Source organism: Pygocentrus nattereri, chromosome 10 (genome assembly GCF_015220715.1).
Source record: "Pygocentrus nattereri isolate fPygNat1 chromosome 10, fPygNat1.pri, whole genome shotgun sequence".
Lineage (NCBI taxonomy): Eukaryota > Metazoa > Chordata > Actinopteri > Characiformes > Serrasalmidae > Pygocentrus > Pygocentrus nattereri.
The window spans coordinates 8,390,935-8,406,607 of NC_051220.1; the positions used below are offsets into that span (position 1 = coordinate 8,390,935).

General features: G+C 37.0%; 1 protein-coding gene across 1 annotated transcript; it reads right to left on the minus strand.

The window, feature by feature from the left end:
• Nucleotides 1-1,590: 1,590 nt before the first annotated feature.
• Nucleotides 1,591-15,260, minus strand: ube2d1a (ubiquitin-conjugating enzyme E2D 1a). Its single transcript, XM_017704954.2, has 7 exons — nt 15,172-15,260; nt 10,714-10,777; nt 8,964-8,995; nt 8,595-8,672; nt 4,409-4,514; nt 3,975-4,068; nt 1,591-2,043 (listed from the first exon to the last, which is right to left on the minus strand). Exons 1-7 carry the CDS (start codon nt 15,193-15,195, stop codon nt 1,998-2,000), a joined length of 444 nt encoding a protein of 147 aa, XP_017560443.1. The 5' UTR covers nt 15,196-15,260; the 3' UTR covers nt 1,591-1,997.
• Between the last annotated feature and the right edge of the window lie 413 nt (nt 15,261-15,673).

Consider the following 15,673-nt stretch of genomic DNA (forward strand, 5'->3'; position numbering starts at 1 on the left):
TTGCTTGAATGCCACAGCCAGGTTGACTGTTGTTGCCGAGCATGTGCATCCCTTCATGACTGCAATTTAGCATCTTCTAATGGCTACTTCAAGCATGATAAAGCACCACGTCACTAAGTAAAAGTCGTCTCAAACTGGTTTTATGAATGTGATAGCGAGTTCAGTGTTCTTCAGTGACCCTCCCAGTCACCAAATCTGAATCCAGTAAAGCACCTTTGGGATGTGGTAGAACGGGAGATTCACAGCATGAAACATCTGCTGGAATTACATGATGCAATCATGTCAACATGGACCAGAATTTTTGTAACATCTTGTGGAATCTGTGCCACGCTGTTCCTAATAAGGTGCTCAGTAAGAGTATATAAAATAGCCGAAGCGCTCATACTCTTTTGAAAGTCCGTCCTAACTTTACATCATCTGAAGCTGCATCATCTGAAGGGAGTTCTGCTCATCTTTAAACCAGAAAATCTCACTCTCAATGCTGCTGTCCCGGAGAGCCCATTTAAGTCGTATTCTGTAGCGATTTCATACTTACTTCTTCCATATAGCTTTTTGCAGGGCGACTCAAGAAGATTCATCCCATTTCAATGCAGTAAACTGTACATGGTTTAAGTGAGCATAAAGTTTATTATGCAATTTTACAAGTGCTGTATATGATGTCCTCCAGCTGTATGGACAACATCAATTCCAATTCATCCCGTTCTCGAGTGAGCATGTCTGGTATCACTGTACTCACGGCTCTTTCAATGCAATTTCGGAGATCCTCCAGTGTTGTCAGGAGTGGTGGCATTCACCTCCTTGTGTTCGCATTCATCAATGTTCCCTCACTACAACACCCAGCATGCATTAAATACATCATACAATCACAGGTAATCTCTGAGTCTCAACCAATTCTGACTGCTGACCACTGATTTATGATCAGTAAATAGCATTAGTGTTAACTAAAAGCTAACATTAGTGTTGTTCTTACCTCAGTTGTTAAACAAAATTGCCAAGATAACAGCGATTCTATCTTCATTTAGCACAAAATTAATAGGTTTTTACTCAGAGAAAAGAAGCCACACTGAGGTAAGATGTATATACACACAGTAACATTAGCTGTTATTCATTAGCTGGAATTCATCAGCTAAAAAAGACATTTCCAAAATAGCCAACCATAAAAATCCACCTTAAAACAGCTGTAAAACAGCTCCTTAAAAGATTCATCATCATAATCAGAAGGGGTTTCTAGTCTTTAAATAAGAATATCTCACCGTAGAGATTACTGCAGTAAGCATGGATATATGCTATATTTTCATTTTGGCTGGAGTCCCTATAAAGCTTTAAAAAAATTCATTTGAGCATTGTGGGTGTTTAAATATATAATTATCACAACAGGAAAAACTTTTGGGGGGTAAAAAGTACAAGGCTGGACTCAGATTGCAAGAAAAAGTTAGAGAATGAACCAAAAATTGTCCGTCCAACTCATTAAAACCTTCAAAACTGACTAGTGAGAAAATCCAAAAAGTGTTTTTGCCTGTTGTTATTCTGTTCTGCATCTGTTACGTGAAATACGTCAGCATTTCCATGAAACAAACAAACGGCTGGTGATTTGCATTCTTTTGTCACCTTTTTAATGCAAATAATAAAAATAGTTCCAGTATAGCTTTTAATACTATACAATAAAACATCTAAAAGAAAAGCGTATCTAGAAGAAAAAGAAACATTTTTCATGATATTCTGTTTTTTATGTTCTTGGATTTGCTGTGGCTACTCCCAAGCTCTCTTTAGCAGTAGCCAGCTGATGACGACTCCTGCATTTTTTCACATTTCTGTAAAGAAAATAAAAGTGCTGCGTAACGCAGTTTCAGTTTTAGCTACAGGATATCCTCTGTAAAGAAAGGGGGAAAAAACGAGAACCAAAAACACTCCACCGGCTCTGATCAAGGTTTACAGTACATCTGCATTCATCGTCCACGTGCAACTCTTTGAAATCCAGCGTGTGCAGTCCACGGCAGTTACATGGCGTATTTCTGAGTCCATTCTCTGGCCAGTCTGTTGTATCTGAGAGAGAAAGACAGATAGAGAAAGTTAAGCATTAAAACATCATTTTACATGTCTGATCCAACGAACATCCAAAAATGTTTCAGAACTATCAGTAAAACAAGGTCATACTCATAACCATTTCATGTATTAACATTCTGGGAGGGAGGTTTTAGAGATGGACGTCTGGTTCCTATCACCACCACTGTGAACAATTCTGACTCGGTACGTTTCTCTGGAATGGAGCGTTTCACACAAAACCACTCGGAATGACTTCTTAACCATTTAATAATGCAGAAATTTTGAAAAAAAAATTGGTGGAATTTAAATATGTGAAGTTTCCATCATGCCATCTGTTACTGTTGCTGCTAAAAGCAAACTTCAGAAACCAAACATGTTTTTAATAGACATCCTGAAACTAAAGAGTGGGCAACTCCATGGATGAATTACAGTATACCACTGAACGAACTAGTAAAGGCCACCACACACGGACACGCCACTTTGCTTTTAATGGAGGTATGCGCACCCACATGTACTCCATGACTATGAGCACTGTTGAATTTCTCTGAGCGTCACCGCACGCCACAAAGCATTTTACCCTTACTACATGCAATTAAAGCCAGATTGAGAGCACAAAAGCCCCAGTACCACACATTTAGCTTAAGATTTACATAGAGCAAGAAAGTAGGTCTTTTAGACAAATGCTAATGATAAGTTACTTCAGCTAATGTTACTTAAAAGCCCAGCCTTTTTCAGTTCCTTCAGCTTGAAAACAACCAGATTGTGAAGAGGTTGGAAACTGATGCCAAGCGTGATAAGTAATGCTCAGCATAGTGTCTAGATGTGGACACCACTCCACAGCTAGACACTTTACTTCAGTACCAATATATCGTTGCTGTCGGGAAAAAACCTTGTATATCCATTTTTAAACTTTTTGACATAATATGAAAGTTCCTGCGGTACCATACATTGTTTGTAAGTTTCATGATTAATGGACCAAAAGAAATAGCCCAAAACGACTTGGAAAAAAGTCTGGTTTCATTGACTTACATTAAAAGTAAAGTAGTTTTTTTTCCATGTCCTGTAAAGCAAACATTTTGGAGATACGAGGTTTGTTCTGACGACAGCGATATGCACATATTTATTCAATATTGTCATAATATGCTGTTACCTGTGCCTACTTGTACATTCATTATTGCACTGCTTTTTTTTCTCTCAGAATAGATCTTATTGCAAATTTTTCTATATTTCTAGTTGTATATATTTCTGTAGATAGGTTTTTGATATATATTCTATCACCCTTAATATTATCACCATCCTGTATGGTTTGAATGCTGCTGGCTGCTGACTATCCTTCGAGATCAGTAAAGTATGTATGTATGTATGTATGTATGTATGTATGTATGTATGTATCTATCTATCTATCTATCTATCTATCTATCTAAAAGATCGACAAATGCTAAGGCTACGTTACCTCAACTAATGTTACTAGCCTAGCCTTTTTCAGCTCCTATTTTTCAGCTTGAAAACAGCAGGTTGGTGAAGAGGTAGTAAGTAAACTGAGGCCAAGTGTGATATGTAATGCTCAATGCTTTATCGATCACGTGGCTAGAAATTTACACAGAGAAAGACAAATCAATCTTTTAGACATATGCTAATGATAATTTACCTCAGCTAATTTTACTAACTTTTTTCAGCTCGAAAAACAGCCACTTTGTGAGAAGGTAGTACACTGATGCCAAGCATGATCCTCAACGCTTTATTTCATTCAATTTATACAAGCAGCCTTGAAGCAAGCTTTTATTGGCTTTCCTTCCAAGCATTCTATAGCAGTGCTCTGCCATATGGCGCATCCGGTGTGCAGTGGCCTTAACAGGAAATAAAATCACCTTAAAAGAAAAACAAATTTTCTAAATATTTTAGTTAATTCAGCCCAGGGACTAGTCTCTTACTTGTCTTTGTCCGATTTATAGATGTGCGCTATATCCGGGACTAAAGGATCATCTGGGTTTGGGTCACACAGCAGTGAGCATATGGATAACAACACTGGAAGACAACAAAAACAAACATTAGGGGCTGGATGCAAGAAACCACTGATCAGGAATCATCTGCATATGCATTTCATGTTTGCATTTTACATTTTAATTCTAGTGTAAAAGTTTTTCCTTAAGAAGTTTATATTCACTCAGCCGTCAAACGAGCACTAGTTCATTGTGAATGCCCAGAATTTCTTACTTCAAACAGGTTGCATGAATGCTCGAGGTAGCAAGAAGCAATTCTATGTTACAGTTGACATGGACACAACATTTCATCTGCTAATTTTAATTTGAACCCTTTAAAAACTTCTGTTCGAAAAGATTGAGCAGGGAGTTTCTGGTAGCCTCACCTTTAGAGACGGTGAGGGCAGGACTCCACTGAGAGCGAAGAATATCCAGACATATACTGCCATTACTGTTGATGTTGGGGTGGTAGATTTTTGTTGTGAAGGCAACCTGAGGAAAAAAAAACAAAGGCTGAATTTGGTGTCCGGGATGAAACTTGTACCCATCCTGCTTACAAAACTGGGCATAATTGATGATGATAATCGTGATGATGCTGACGCATCGATACAATTTTTTTCCGATCAAGTACGTTTTTCACCACTTGCTGATACCAATTCTGATACCACTCTTAGTCACCTACTCACAATTAAGTTAATGTTAGTGTAAATGAGTGCAATGTACCTTAACAGTTTAATCACTAACATCTGGCAGATTTTCAATGACGTGCATTAATTAGCTATGCTAACGTTGGTTACCTTGGATCAAACAGAAAAGTACTTTTGTACAGCTGTAAGTATGTTTCATAGTTTTGATCAATCATCTGTTTCAACAACAGTCTCTGCAGCTCTGTGAAAACAGTAATCACATCCCAGGCTAACGCTGAACTCACATTTAATATTGTTGGAGTCTTTTGATAGGCTGGTTGAGCTGTAGCTGAATGTTCTCTAAAGCCAGACATACACTGTGATTTTAGAAATCTTGTTCTTTGGTGACTCACACTGTACCATCATGTACAGACAAAGCCTAAGATTTATATACTCATCCTACATAATAATGCGAAGCCTCTACAGACAGCTCTGTCTGTAAACAATTTCAAATAACACAGTTTCTTTCAAATAACACATCCAAGTACTGAGCAAACATGCTTAGAAACTGAGCTATAGCAGCTCTGCTAACTTGAACCACAACTAGGTGATAATGCACACGGAAGGACGGTATGATCTAAGTGCTAATTTGAACAATGACTACATGAAAGTTCATACGTCATAATTTTATTAAGTCAAAGGGAGTAAACTAGGCACACAGAGACTTTAGTACTGCAGATAATGACCTTTTTACCTCAATTTTGTTAGCGTATGAATCTCCATCCATATGGGGAAGTGGTTGTGGTTGTATTTGTGTTCATTTAAACATGCCCTAAAATCACTCAGTGAATGTCTGGCTGGAAAATGCCAAGGCAGAATGTTTAAATTGATCAAAGACTTTGTGTCTGATCCCCATGGTGTCACTAACACTTCACAGCAGATCCTCGATCACTACAAGCCTGAGTTGTTTGTTTATTTGTGTGGCAGTGTAAAGTCAGCTTATGTTACATGGTATCAGCTGGCATCAGAATGTTGATATCGGTGCATCTGTATGAGGTTGATTGTGAGTAAAAAGCACAGTATCGAGCAGATACCCAATACCAATTTTGCTATCAATGCATCCCTAATTATTAATATTGTAAGTAGTGATAATTAAACCAGTGGTACTGTTCCCATTATGACAAATACCATTATTAATAGTCAACTACTACTACTACAACTATTAATACTGTGAATTTCCCCGCTGTGGGACTAATAAAGGATTATCTTATCTTATCTTATTACAACTACAACTATAACTTCTACTAATACTACTTCTACTATTACTACAACAATGACTTCTGCTACTACTACTACAACAACTACTATCACAACAACAACTATTTCTGCTACTATTAATACTGCTACTACTACTACTTCCACTATTACTACAACTAAAACTACTACTTCTACTACTATCACAACAACTACTTCTGCTATTACTACAACTACAATTACTACAACAATGACTACTTATGTTACTATTACTACTGCTACTACTATTATTACTACTACTACTACTACTACTACTGCCATTACTACAACTACAACTTCTACTACTACCACCACAACAACTATTTCTGCTACTATTACTACTACTACTACTACATCTGCTACTACTACTTCTGCTTCTACTACTGCTACTACTACTACTACTATCACAACAACTATTTCTGTAACTATTACTACTACTACTACTACTTCCACTATTATTACAACTAAAACTACTACTTCTACTACTACCACAACTACTTCTGCTATTGCTACGACTACAATTACTACAACAATGACTACTTCTGTTACTATTACTACTTCCGCCATGACTACAACTACAACTTCTACCACTACCACAACAACAACTATTTCTGTTACTATTACTACTTCCGCCATTACTACAACTACAACTTCTACTACTACCACAACAACTATTTCTGCTACTACTACTACTACTACTACTATCACAATAACTATTTCTGTAACTATTACTACTACTACTACTACTACTACTACTTCCACTATTATTACAACTAAAACTACTACTTCTACTACTACCACCACAACTACCTCTGCTATTACTACAACTACAATTACTACAACAATGACTACTTCTGTTTCTATTACTGCTATTACTACTTCTACCATTACTACAACTACTACTTCTGCTACTACCACAACAACTATTTCTGCTACTATTACTACTACTAATACTACAACTGCTCCTACTACTTCTACTTCTGCTACTGCTACTTCTACTTCTGGTATTACTACTACTATAACTTCTACTACTACTACAACTACTTCTGCTACTTTACTACTGCTACTACTACTACTACTTCTGCCATTACTACAACTTCAACAACTATTTCTGCTATTACTATTACTACTACTACTACATCTGCTTCTGCTGCTACTACTTCTACTTCTATTACTACAACTACTTCTGCTGCTACTACTACTATTATCACAACAACTATTTCTGTAACTATTACTACTACTACTTCCACTATTACTACAACTAAAACTACTACTTTTACTACTACCACAACTACTTCTGCTATTACTACAACTACAACTAAGACTTCTACTACTACCACAACAACAACTATTTCTGCTACTATTACTACTACTACAACTGCTACTTCTGGTATTACTACTACTATAACTTCTACTACTACTACAACTACTTCTGCTACTATTACTACTGCTACTACTACTACTACTTCTGCCATTACTACAACTACAACAACTATTTCTGCTATTACTATTACTACTACTACTACATCTGCTTCTGCTGCTACTACTTCTACTTCTATTACTACAAATACTTCTGCTGCTACTACTACTACCACTATCACAACAACTATTTCTGTAACTATTACTACTGCCTCTACTACTTCCACTATTACTACAACTAAAACTACTACTTCTACTACTACCACAACTACTTCTGTATTACTACAACTACAATTACAACAATGACTACTTCTGTTACTATTACTACTACTTCTGCCATTAGTATAACTACAACTACTACTTCTACTACTACCACAACAACAACTATTTCTGCTACTATTACTACTACTACTACTACAACTGCTAATACTACTTCTACTTCTGGTATTACTACTACTATAACTTCTACTACAACTACGTCTGCTACTATTACTACTGCTACTACTTCTGCCATTACTACAACTACAACAACTATTTCTGCTATTACTATTAGTACTACATCTGCTTCTGCTGCTACTACTTCTATTACTACAACTACTTCTGCTACTATTACTACTACTACTATTTATGCCATTATTACAACTACTACTTTACTACCACCACAACTATTTCTGCTACTATTACTACTAATATGTCTACTTCTGTTATTACTACTGCTATTACTACAACAGCTACTTTTGCTACTATTACTACTGCTACTACTTCTGCTACTACTACTTCTACTACTATTAGTACTGCTACTACCACTACAACTACTTCTGCTACTATTACTATTGCTATTATTACAACTGCAACTACTTTTACTACAACTATTACTACTGCTGCTGCTAATACTTCTATTACTACTACTACTACTGCTGCTAATACTTCTACTACTATTACTACTGCTACTACTACTACTACTACTACTACTACTACCACTGCTACTACTACTACTACTATAACTACAACAACTTCTGCTACTATTACTATTGCTATTACTACAACTGCAACTACTTTTACTACAACTACTACTACTGCTGCTGCTAATACTTCTATTACTACTACTGCTGCTAATACCTCTACTACTACTACTACTACTACTGCTACTACTACTACTAATAATAATGTTTTGCACTGTACATTTAAAATTCAGAATACACTGCAGATCATAGATTCTGAAACCTCTGATTACCTTTGGAGGTTTGAAGGGATAGTCTGTGGGGAAGTGAATAGTGAGGAAGAAAACACCACCCTGATATGGACTGTCACCCTGAGAAGAGAAGAGATGAAGAAAGGGTAATGTAACTAACATGTAGAAAAAGTTTCTTCCCCTCCTATTAGCAATCTATCTATTATATTAACAGATAGTATTCTTATAGATAATTAAACAAGCAAATGCCAGACACTAAACATATTTTGACTCATAGACTACACTTAACTTAGAAAACAGCTACTTCTGATTGGGCAAATGCAATTTTAAAAGTTTTCAATTTAAACAGATCACAATCATATGCCAATAAATCAACATAAAAGATATACATGAGAACAACGCTGTACTCACTGGTCCCATTATGGTAGCCTGCCAGTGAAATACTGAAACACAAAAAAACAGCAGGATGAGCAAAACTTCATGTATTTGCACAGTTAAATCTGACCAATGTGTCAGTGTTGATACTAAATCTGAGTTATATGGTTAAAACATTACGCCTATATGCTGATTTTTTTTTAATTCTACGGATATACTAACAAATATATGAAAACAAAAAACAAAGGAAAACCTATTTAAAACAATTTATTACATAAACCTTAGATATTTACATCAATTATGTTATGGCCCATTTGAACCCAAGACACTTCTAAAGATTGTAATAAGCTAAATATATACAAACTCATGCTGTATAGGGAAGTAATCCCATGATATTGGGAGGTGACTGTCCCAAACCCAAATACCTAAATTTATTTTTCAATGTTGTATTTAAAAATATCTTTTAAAGTGAAGCTGAAAGGTTTCGATTTACAATTAGTCGATTTTTAATTCAAAAATGTTGTGCCACATTTTAAAGTCAAAATACAGTGTTTTAGTCTCTAGGCGGAGCCTTATTTTAGTCACAACCCTGCATTTCAGAGCAATAAGTAAGGCTTCATCCCTGTCCCCCATGGCCACATGGTGAGCAGTTAGATCCCACTGTTTTCAAGTTAATGTCTACAAATATCTGAAAATCGGTGCAGAATCTTAAAGGTGCCACACAATGGAAAACATTACAATAGCTAGTTGAACAAGGAAAGATCGGTACATGGAACTGACACATAGCACGTACCTCGAACTCTGACGTTGCCTTCAAAACAAAATGAAGCTTAAGTGTGTACAACTGATCAAAGCTGTCTTCCCCACGCACTTAAAATTACGGTTCTTTAATAAAGAAAATGGGTCTGTATAGAACCATGAACGTTCAAAGAACTTTGTGAATGATTAAAGGGTTCTAAAGATTAATGGAGAATGTGTTGTAGAAGGTTCTATACAGAACCTTCTAAAAAAAACAATCCATGTAGCACCAAAAATGGTTCTTCTATTGTAACAAGCCTGAAATCATAACCCTTTTCAAAAAGTCCCTAAATCGAACCATCTACAGCACATTCTCCATCAATGTGAAGAACCGTTTCATGATGCAAAGAACCTTTTGATCATGCAAAGAGTTATTCAAGTGTTTATGCTTCTATGAAAGAACCATTTTATTTACTAAAGAACTCCAGAAACATTTGGTAAAGTTTCGGTAGTGTTGTGATACTTTTGGTGGTGAAAAAACGGAATGTTCAATTATTTCTTTTCATAAAATAAAGAGCTCTTTGAGTGTTCATGGTTCTATATAGAACCATTTTCTTTACTAAAGAACCCTTGAAGAACCATCACATTCAGGTGTGTAGTGTTTTTGAGTTAGAACGGTCACTCCCGAAGCATTTGGTAAAGTTTCGGTAGTGTTATGATTCTTTTGGTGGTGAAAAAACAGAATGTTCCCTCCTTTTTTAATAAAATAAACATAACTAAGGTACAGGGTCACTCAGCACAAAGGGATTTTAGACTAAAGTCCCAGTCAGTTATTAGTCCGAAATGTGTTTTCAGCTCTGACTTTGAAGCAGTTCAGTGCAATGATCCACATAATCTCTTTGAAAAGGCTTACAATGGTGATTTTTCAATCAGAAGAGCCACATTTTGTTTCTTATTATATTGTTTATGTCCAAATTTGCATATAATTGCATGTTGGCTGTTTAGTCCAGATGTGAGACAGGAAAGAGAAACATGATGAAGCACTCACAGTCCTCGCCCATTGGTCCTGCTGAACATTGTGAGGGGGGGTCTCGCTGCAAGTCCTGTAACTCCTGCACACATAAACACAGACATTTAGAACAGCCTTTTAACTTCTCGTAGCGAGAAGGCTGCTCCTGCAGCATTACCAAATGTTTTTGCAAACTGTAATGGAATATTCCATGGAAAAATCCAGAATTCAAAATGCTCGTCCTTCAGCGTGAAGTCAGTTTGGAGGAATTTAGCCAGCAGGCCCACTGCAGCTTGACAGCATTAGCATCTTTATTTCCCCAAGTCACTGCTGACTTGGTCAGGGCAGATCCAGAGAGCTGGAAGAATGGTGGATAAAAGGGCAGTTCTGTTGCGTTTTCAAAATTTCCACAAACTTCAACTTTTAAAGTGATCCCATCATGCAAATCCAATTCTTTCCATGCAGTTTTTAAGCAAAAAGAGTAAGATGAAGTGTCGTTTACCCATGTTTGGAAACATCCGCCCATTTGGAATTTACAGCATTTGTCATGTCAGAGCTCAGTTACATAAACCTTAAAGGTAAAACAACTTGCTTATTCCCAAGGGATAAAGAGAGGCTGGAAAATGGTCTTGTAAAAATGAACACAACTTGCTGAGTCAGGAATGTTCACACTGGTGGTCCCTCATGAAAAGTTATTACATTAAATGGTTATAAATATGCTGCCTGATGTCTCACACACTGTTTTACTTTAGATTTAAGAAAGTTTTGGCCAAAAAAAAAATTTTTTTTAATAATCCATTAATGGAGGAGGAGTACATGTAGGGGGTTGTAAGGTAAAATAGTCCCCAAAGAAAATTTTTTTTTATTTTATCACTATTTTACAATCATCATCATTCCATATAAAAACTCAGAGAACTGGTGTAAGTTAGGTTCACTGGAGGTTTTGGATAGTAAAGATAATGTGTTGTATTCATGGTGAGCCCTGGGCCTTATTACAGAAAATTATTTCTCTTAAGTTAAGATTTGACAGGCCAAGATAAGATTACTCACAAATTTGTAGTACAGAAGCAAATCTTACCTTAACTTAAGAATCTTATCTTATAGCAGAGCATCTTTTCTTATCTCAAGTTAGGAAATCTTAACTCACTCGATTGAAGTCGACAATCAACTGTCGCGTCTGTTTCCTAGCAATTGACCATACGCGCATAGCTGAAATGTAAACACATAATCAAGATAGTTAGCCAGGCAGCTAACGTTAGCTACCATTACTGAGGTGAAAAGGTCAAATAAAACTAAAGCGCGATAAACTGTAAGTTAATAACGTTGTGTCAACGCTTTGTGCTGTTTATCAGAGCGTTGCTGCTCTCAGTTTCAGTCTCCATTTCCCCAAACTCTGTAGCCGAGTGCACTAATGCTATCGCTCCTAATAAACAGACACACATTCAGCTCTGTCTCATTATTCACCACCTTCACTGTCATATTTTATCTGGTGAGTTTTCATCAAATATTAACACCTGAAGGTAATATGAGGGGACGGTGGAGATCGTGCGTGCAGCATTTTTAAACGATTTAAAAAAAAAGTTTTCAGTGTAAATAAATGTAGCATCATTATGCTGGCTATAGCTAGTGAACTACCCTGCCCGTCACTGCACAAAACCACAGAAACAGACAGTTATTTAAGCAAAAGAGCATGAGTGAGAGTGCTTTATTGTGAAATAACATCAGGTTTGGTTGTAGATCAAATGCCGTGATCGTATCCTACAGCTGTCAAACTCGTGGCTTGGCAACGTCGTCTTTGCAAAGTGATGGGGTGAAAAAAAGTGATGTAATGGCGAAATAACAGCAAGGTTAGAATGCCTCTCAACCAATCAGCTTGCGTGGCCAGAACTAACTGTTATATAAAACAGAAGTTAAGATGTTCTGGGGTTTATCTTAAAGTTAAGAAAATATTTTGGATACTTTGGCAACTTAAGATGTTTCTGTAATACCGTTTTCTTACCTGGAAATAAAGATTATAGACTTAAGAACTATTGTTCTGTAATAGTTTCTGTCCTAATTCAGGTTTAACCCAAGTTGCCATTACCCCTGCTTTCTATCATCATGACTGAAAAGAAATCAAAATAGTCAAGTAAATAGTCTCTACAATGAACCATTTCATACCAAACCACTCTGAGTGACTGTTTACATCACTTTAACGGAATTATACAAACATTCAAAAAATCTGTGGAATTCCCCTTTAAGAGTTTGATTGTTGAAAACATCAATACAGTGTGCATTTAAATAAAGCTCTGGACAACACTGGAATGCCTTTAACGAAAATCTCAACACAAAGGGTCTTCTGAGAGAAATACCTATGCTGAGGCCGCATTTGGGCCTATTTCATGTCTGGAAAAGCAGCCCTGTGTTTGTCAGTGGCATGACAACTAGTGGCATAGCTGCACAAACACTTTGGACTAAGCCATGTAATTACAACTGTCTCTAAACATCTGTGCACAACAAGTAGCCTGCACTTTGATAGCTGAAGTCAACACTGCAAAAAATACCGAAACACACCAGCCTAGTCAGTTCAGCATACCGGACCTAAAACTTCTTGGCAGGATCAGTTTTCAGTAAAGTACTGATAATTTCAATAGCAATAAACTATTTATGCATAAATATTCATGAATGAAAACGCAAAACAGAAAATGAAATGCACACCATAAAGTGTCAGAAAGGACAGCATGGGCTGAGTTTCTGGAAATAGCCATCAGGTTCTTGTTAGGGAGGAACAATGAAGTTGGAATTATTGTGCATCAGCAAAAATTTGGGGGGAAAAATGGACAGATGTTTGGATTTGACCAATATTTTAGACTTTTTAGAAAGTTTTATATGTAATATTGATGACGGTAAAATAATGCAAAATAAATATATATAACATTTTCTTGGATACTATTTTGCCTTACAATGCTCTGCATGGATCTTTCTTTAAGGCAAAAAAATTGTGCAAAATTATAGATTATAGTACAACAACGTTAAGAGGTCTGGTTCCCATCACACCACTGTGAAATACCAAAAAACAACCCAATGTGAAATTGTGGCCTAGTAGCCATACAGCCTGATAATGATAGAGTACAGCATCCAGACTGCCATAACACTGCTGATGTAGTTAAACCACTATTCCTAACCCTCTGTACATGGATTATAATGCAGTAATGACAAAACAAATACGACAGCTGTTCTAGAAAACGCAGCTCTGAAACAAGTACAACCACTTGGTTCATTCAGATTAACTGCCTTTAACTGGCCATTCGAATTAGTTCACTTTACTTAAGTCCATTTCAAAAACCAACGTAACTTTAACCAGCTAAGTTTGTGTTGAAAGCATTAAAATCTATGAACACCTACTCGACCTGTGATTTGGAAGTGGGATGGTTCACTGTGATTATAAAAGGTCATATAATTCTAACATCAAAAGGGGGACTCCACCGATTTTTCTGAAAGTCTGCATAATAAATGGTTGAGATGTAAACAGAGCCATTCAGGATGGTTTGGTGTGAACTACTCTAGAGAAACTTACAGTCAGGACCGTTCACCGTGGTGGTGATAGGAACCAGACGTCGACCTCTGAAAGCTCCCTCACAGTAAATTCCAAAATCAATAGACGGATGACTGAGATGGTGCTTTATGATAGTTTAATGATAAAGATGGACTTCAAATGTATTTTAATACATTTAATTTAATCCATTCATGGCACAGGGGCACATTAAGAGTGATCTACTGCGCAATGGTCTCCAGAGAAGACACGTGTAGGTTCACTGGTGTTTTTTGGACAGTAAATAAACTGGCTATATATGCGTTGTAGTCGTGGTGACCCCTGGTTCCTACCACCACCACTGTAAAGACATAAGAGTCTCTGCAATGAAACCACTCTGACTGACTGTTTACATCTCAGCCACTGAATAATGCAGGCATTTTTCTAAAAATCGGTGGAATTCCCCTTTAACTACAAATCACTGCTTTCAGACTGTTATCGAGCACCATCATACACCAATACACCAGGACATTCAGATATTAGGAAACACACTATTTTAAACGTCTAGGAAGGACAACAACTTTGACCTTCGCAGCAGAAATTAGCCCATATTCATTAAAACGGCACTGAAGATTCGAACTGTCCAGCCTTCTCGCCAGTCCAAGCCGGAATTCGCCAGCTTCTCGCTCGAATTTTCCCGTTCCACCTTAAACGGAGCAGCAGTTACGTTCAGGCGCCTGGACGTTCGAATAGTCACTGCTGCGCCATTTAAGGTGGAACGGGAAATTCGACTAGGAAGACAACTACAGCCTCGTCAGAGCCGGCTTTGTTCTCGCCTTCCAGCTGATAAGAACGTTAAAAACATCCATTAGATGACATTACACGGCCTTTCACTGCCCACAGGAGCAGGTTAACGAGCTTTCGGTTCACTCCGTTCACTGTCGACTGGGAGACACGAAGTTAAGATGAAAAAGAAGGACATTTACCTTCTGAATTCTTTTCAGAGCCATCACACCCACCAATCTACCTCTCTCCGTATCTCTCTCTATCTATCTCTCTCGCTCACTTTAGTGATGGCCGCTGTGAGGTTTTATTTACTTCAAAATAAAAGTCCAAACAAACTTTGTCATGAAGTAGCTTCAGTTATTTTTGTCTCGGGAGGCCAAAGTGCAATGGTTTTAGACAAAACGAGAGAAGCAACGTTTCCGTTTTTAAAAGATATTTTATTACTCAATCAATTAAAAAATAATTACATTAAGCATTTCATTTCATATAGTATAAAAGCGTTTGCTCTTTCACTGGGTGAGGAGGGGGGTGGTGTTAGGCCAAACCCCTCGCCACTCACTTAGTCTTGCACTTTAACATCTCTCTCTCTCTCTCTCTCTCTCTCTCTCTCTCTCTCTCTCTTTCTTTCTTTCTCTCTGTCTCTCTCCTTGTTTCTACGCTCACTGTCCATTTTATCAGCTCCTCTTACTATATAGGTGCACT